Consider the following 6,041-nt stretch of genomic DNA (forward strand, 5'->3'; position numbering starts at 1 on the left):
CCCTTGTCCCTGGGGGGGATCCCTTTCCCCTTGACCCTGGAGTAGATCTCTTTTCCCTTATCCCTGGGGTGGATCCCTTTTCCCTTATCCCTGGGGTGGATCCCTTTTCCCTTGACCCAGAATAGGTCCCTCCCACTAGACTAGTCCCAGGGACCTTCCAGGCTTCACCTGTGTAGCCAGGGGAACACAGGCACTGGTAGCCATCCACACGATTGATACAGGATGCCCCATGTTTGCAGGGCCTGGACGCACATTCATTGATGTCCAGCTCACAGTGTGGGCCCTGGAAGCCTGGCACACAGTAGCACAGGAAGCCGCCTGGACCATCCACACAGAGAGCTCCGTTCTGGCAGGGCCCTGACATACACTCATCTACATCTTCTTCACACAGGGGGCCGGCCCATCCTGGAGGGCAGAGGCAAGCAAAACTAGCCCCTGATGCAAGGCAGGTGCCCCCATGGTGGCACGGCTGGTCAGTACAACTCGGAAGGCAGCCATTCTCCCCACAGTCTATAGAGCTGCAGTTGGGTCCCCCAAATCCAGGAGGACAATGGCAGGTGTGGTTCAAAGCCCCTGGGGTCGCATGGCACGTCTGATTCTCAGGGCAGACCTGCTCTGAGCAGGCATCATAGAGCTTCTCACAGATGGTCCCCACATAGGCCACGGGCTCTGTGGGACAGACACACAGGAAGCCACCACTACTAGTGTCCCGGCAGATGCCCCCGTGGGTGCAAGGGTCTGAAGTGCAGCCGCTAGGGCCTGGAGAGGACCGAGTCCCTGCAGAAGAGAAAGAGAAAACCATGTGTCAGAGGTGGAAGAGGCACTTGAGAGCACTAAGTTCATTTCCTCTTGTTTTACAGATGAGGGAACTGAGGCCTGGAGAGGTTCGATGACTTACCTATGGCCATAGGAAACAAGACACTGAGTCAGGGTTCAGGACTAGCTCCCATAACTCCCTCACCCTGCTGCCAGACTAGGTTACCACAGAGATGGGGTGGGCTCGACTGTATCCATATCCCAAACTGAGCCCTTAAACTCAGTACTCCTCCCACCCCCCACCCCCCAGCCTCAACCAATGCAATAATGTTTTTATTTTTCTTCCCTCCTTTAGTCCCTTCTTGCAAAATCCAACATTGTTTCGTGCAGATTTGGGGAGTCCCCATTGCCAGCAGAATAAAGTTCCAGTCTCTGTGTCTGGCATTCAAGGCCTTCATAAGCTAGTGTCACCCTCTTTTTTCTACCCCATCTATCCATACTCCAAACAAACCAAAAAATTGCATCCCTGTACTCCCAGGCCTCTATCAGTTCAAATCAAGCACCACCTTCCCCATCAAACCATCTGTAACAGCCTTCAGACACAGCCTTCACATAAGCATTTTATTCTGCATTCCCAAATGTACTCATCATGTAATTGTGAATTATTGATATCTGTGCCTGTGCCCTATCTCTCAATGAATTGTGAGCTCCAGGGGGCCACGGATTGGGCTCCATTTAGACTCTGTCATCCCCGAGGGCCTCGCAGAGCTCTGTACACCTCGGGGGCTTCATGAAATCGTGCGGGTCCCTTGTTTTGTAAGTGCCAGGGCATGAGCAGAGCAGGGAGTACCTATGAGCCAGGCTTAGGGCAGGGTGAAGTGTGTATATACTACAGGAAAAAAAAAAAACAGACCAAGGAAATCTGGGATAGTCTACACCAGTGATGGTGAACCTTTTAGAGACGGAGCACCAGGCCCCACCCCACCCTCCAGACCAAGTACTGTGCCCTCCCCCAGAGACTGTATGCTGTGCCCCACCCCTCACCCAGTGCTAGGTGTGCCCTGCTCCCCCTTACCCCACACAGGGGAGGGAGGAAATGCTCCCATTAGACCGCTGGGCGGAGAGGTGGGTGAAGAGAGGAATGTCCTCAGTGAGTGTAGAGAGGGGGAGGGAAGTGCCCGAGTGCTCTGCTCCCCTCCAGCTCTGCTGCTTGTGAGCTGCCCACCTTAGCCCCTGTGCACTTCTATTGGTTGCTGGGCAGAGGGGCAAGGACATGAAAAAATATCATCAGGTACATGGAGAGGGGGAGGGAAGCAGCTCTGCCTGAGTCCCTCTGCCTTTCTAGTAATGAACTTGGGGCATCAGGGAGGGTAGCCACATGCCCACAGAGAGCACTCTTCATGCCATCTTTGGCACCCATGCCATAGGTTCGCCATCACTGGTCTACACTCTAGAGCTGGGATAAGACCAAGTGTATCTATACTCCAAATTTGGGGTAGGACAAGGATAATCTAAACCACTTAGCACAAACAGAATCAATTGCATTTAGCACAGAGCTCATGCCTACACCAGAGCTGGGGAATGATTGGAGATAATGTAGTGTACTAGCCTAAAAGCCAGGAAGACCTTGTTTCAAATCCTGCCTCAGGTACTGACTAACCATGTTGTCTTGGTCCAGTCACATAAAATCTCTGAGCATCAATGTCCTCATCTGTAAAATGAGAAAAGCAATACTGATACCTTACAGTTGGTTTGTTCTGAGGATCAAAAGAGAAGTTGGCCATAAATCATCCTGTCATCTCTAGCTATTATTGTATGCCAAATCTGAGGCAGGACCAATAGTTCCTACCCCCAAAGACAGGACCTCAACTCCCAGAATAAAATGGGATCTAGGATAAATGAATTTCAGGTTCTTAATGGACCACAAAGCTGGGGAAGGAGCAGGCCACATGTATACTCCCAAGTTCCCATGTAAAGTGAAGAGGCTAGAAAAGGAAGAAATCTGAGATACTACAAATATCTAGATGGAACATAGTATGGTGGGCAGAAACTTGGACTTGGAATCAGGAGAATCTGAATTCAAATCCCTCCTCAGACATTTACCAGTTGGGTGATCCTGGGCAAGTCACTTTACTGATCTCCATACCTCAGTTTCCTCATCTTTAAAATAAAGGTGTTGGGGGCAGCTGGGTGGCTCAGTGGATTGAGAGTCAGGCCTAGAGATGGGAGGTCCTGGGTTCAAATCTGGCCTCAGACATTTCCCAGCTGTGTGATCCTGGGCAAGTCACTTAATCTGCATTGCCTTACCACTCTTCTCCAATTCCACAGGGAGATAGAGTTGCCATTTCTCCTACTCCCCCTTGTTGTTCAGTCATTTTCAGCCACGACCAACTCTTCTTGACCCCTTTTGGCATTTTCTTGGCAAAAGTATTGGAGCAATTTACCATTTACTTCTCCAGCTCATTTTACAGATGAGGAAACTGAGGCAAATAGAATTAAATTACTTGCCCAGAGTCACACAGCAATTATGTCTGAGGTCATACTAAACCCAAGTCTACCCAACTCCAGGCCTGGTATTCTACCCCCCTGAGCCACCTATCTTCCCTAGAATGTGCCCATTCCCACCAAAAGAAATAATAATAATAACTCCAAATCCTCTAGCATCTTAAATATTATAAGGTGACTTTTCCTATCAGCCTTATGAAGTAAATAATAACGCAGGGATAACTACAGAGCACAACTAGGAAGCAGAACCACAACTGGCTTATAAGAGCTGAAAGGGACCTTGTTAATATCTTTATTTTATAGATAAGGAAACTGAGGCCCAAGGAGCTTAAGAAACTTGCCCACAATCACATGATCTAAACCCAGATCTTTATTTTTAAATGTATTTTTAATTTAATTAATTTAGAATATTTTTCCATGGTTACATGATTCATGTTCTTTCCTTCCCCTCCTCCTTCCGAACACTTCCCACAGCCAATGAGCAATTCCACTGGGTTTTACATGTGTCATTGATCAAGACCTATTTCTGTATTATTAATATTTGCACAAGGGTGATTGTTTAGAGCAGTGGTTCCCAAACATTTTTTTTGGCCTACCTCCCCCTTTCCAGAAAAAATATCACTTAGCCCCCTGGAAATTCTTTTTTTTAAAATTTTAATAGCAATTAGTAGGAAAGATAAATGCACCTGTAGTCATCACCACTTCCCTGGATCGCTGCAGCTCCCACCAGGGGGCGGTGGCGCCCACTTTGGGAATCAAACCATGTAATCAAGCAGTTGTTTTTCTTCTGTGTTTCTACTCCCACAGTTTTTCTTCTAAATGTGGGTAGTGTTCTTTTCCATAAGTCCCTCAAAATTGTCCTGGATTATTGCATTGCTGCTAGTAGAGAAGTCCATTACTTTCAGTTGTGCCACAGTGCATCAGTCTTGTGTACAACGTTCTCCTATGAACCCAGATCTTTAGCCAAAGCCACGCTCCTTTCCCCTGTATCTTATAAGCCGAAACACTTGAGAGCCTTCCCTACCTGCCCTCCCACCCACTGTAGCAAGTCCATCCTTGAATGGTTCCCTCTTGGCAATGGGCACAGTTAGTTAACTTGAGATTTTCCTTTCTTGGAGGTTTGTCCACTTTTAAGCTCCCTCTGCAGATAAGTTCTCACCAGTTTCTTGGACAATTATTTGATACTCTACCTAGAAACCAATCTGAATATTAATTTATGTGAAAGCACTAATTGTCAGCCCTTTATCTTCACATGGCGCTCCACTCTTCTGAATGGCTTGGGTTTGGCTGGATGTCCTAGGAGAAGCAGGGGATTGAGGGCATAAAAAGAGTGGAGGATTGGAAAACAAAAGGCCTGGGTTCTAATTCCAATCTATGTTATCTTAGCTTGTATGACGTTGGGCAAGTTACTTGACCCCTATCAGTTTGCCTCATCTGTCAAATGGGTTTGATATCCCCTCCACTACTAACCTCATAGTCATAGAGTGAGGAAAAGGCTAATAAAGTGTTAAGATCTTTAGAAACAGGACCTGTTCTGCTGCTTTATGTGCTAGCTGTCATTAGATGCTCCCAATACTCCCAGGAGGGAGACAGGACAGAGCTTATTATCTCCATTTTTCAGATAAGGAAACTGAGGCCCAGGGAAGAGAAACTATTTGCTCCTGGCTAATAATTAGACTTGAAACTGGAGCCTAGATTTTCTGACCAACTTCTCCTGACTTTTATCCTGGGACTATCCTCCCTTCTCCTTTTTACTCCCCTCCCCCTCTCTGTCCTGAATTCCAGGCCCTTGTTTTCTGCCTGAGTGCCTGGCATGGAGGAAGAGAAGAGCTGACCTTGCTGAATTTCTGGACATCTTCCCCAGCCCCCAGGCCAGAGTTCTGACTTCCTAGGAGAGATGGGGGAAGCCTTTCCATTGGCTGGAGGAGAAGAAAGATTGTTGGAGATCCTTCCTGGAGACTAACATTGTGGGGGACTAAGAGATAGAACTAGACCCAGAAAGGGCCCCCAAAACTCCAACGGAGCCCTGGAGGACAGAGTTATACTCACAGAATGACCTTTTCTTTTCTTTCTTTCTTTTTTTTTTTTTGAGGTGGAAGGGACTTCAGAAACCATCTAATCCAAATCCCTTCATTTTATAGATGAGGAAACTAAGGCCCCAGAAGGGAAATGATTCATCCAAAGCAACAAATTAATTAATGGCTGAGCAAGGACTAGACTCCAAGTCTCCTGGGAGTCCAACCCAGTGCTCTTTCTTCAAGGGAGGAGAGTGCAGCCAGACCCTTCCCCTTCCATTTGAATATCTTCAAGGGATGAATGGACCAACAAGCCTCTGCTCTCTGCTCTGCTGTCCTGCCCTCCTCCCCAGCGAGAGATGTCACCTAGACATTAACCAGAGGGCCTGGTCCCTGAGACTTCAAACCCTTAGCACCCCCCCCATAACACCCCTAACTGATAACTCTCTGGGGCTTCATCCACTCTTCACATTCCAGCGGGGGGGTCAGGGGCCAAAGGCCAGGGCCTGGATCATCAACCATGGTCCAGTTCATACTAATGGAAAGTGAGGTTAGGGGGCAGAACCCAGGGTGTTTTAGGGGAGAGGGAAGGTTGATTGGTCATGCCCTATCAGGGACAGAGACACAGAGAATGACAGGTAATAATGCCATCACAATCTGACCTTTTTACAGCCCTTCCCATTTTCCAAAGAATTTTATAGACATTAATTGTCTAAAGAGGCAAGATGGTATTAAAGAGCAATGAATTGGGAGTCAGGAGATGGT

The 6,041-nt window shown here is 47.6% G+C and overlaps 1 protein-coding gene across 1 annotated transcript in view; it reads right to left on the reverse strand.

Moving 5' to 3' along the window:
- Positions 1 to 5,798, reverse strand: part of CRB2 (crumbs cell polarity complex component 2) — a 33,207-nt gene extending 27,409 nt beyond the window's left edge. The window contains exons 1-2 of the mRNA XM_044659753.1: positions 5,714 to 5,798; positions 169 to 777 (exon numbers count right to left, since the gene is read on the reverse strand). Of these exons, the coding sequence (XP_044515688.1) occupies positions 169 to 777; positions 5,714 to 5,798 (694 nt within the window). The remainder of the gene's footprint in view (positions 1 to 168; positions 778 to 5,713) is intronic.
- Between the last annotated feature and the right edge of the window lie 243 nt (positions 5,799 to 6,041).

Source organism: Gracilinanus agilis, chromosome 2 (assembly GCF_016433145.1).
Source record: "Gracilinanus agilis isolate LMUSP501 chromosome 2, AgileGrace, whole genome shotgun sequence".
NCBI lineage: Eukaryota > Metazoa > Chordata > Mammalia > Didelphimorphia > Didelphidae > Gracilinanus > Gracilinanus agilis.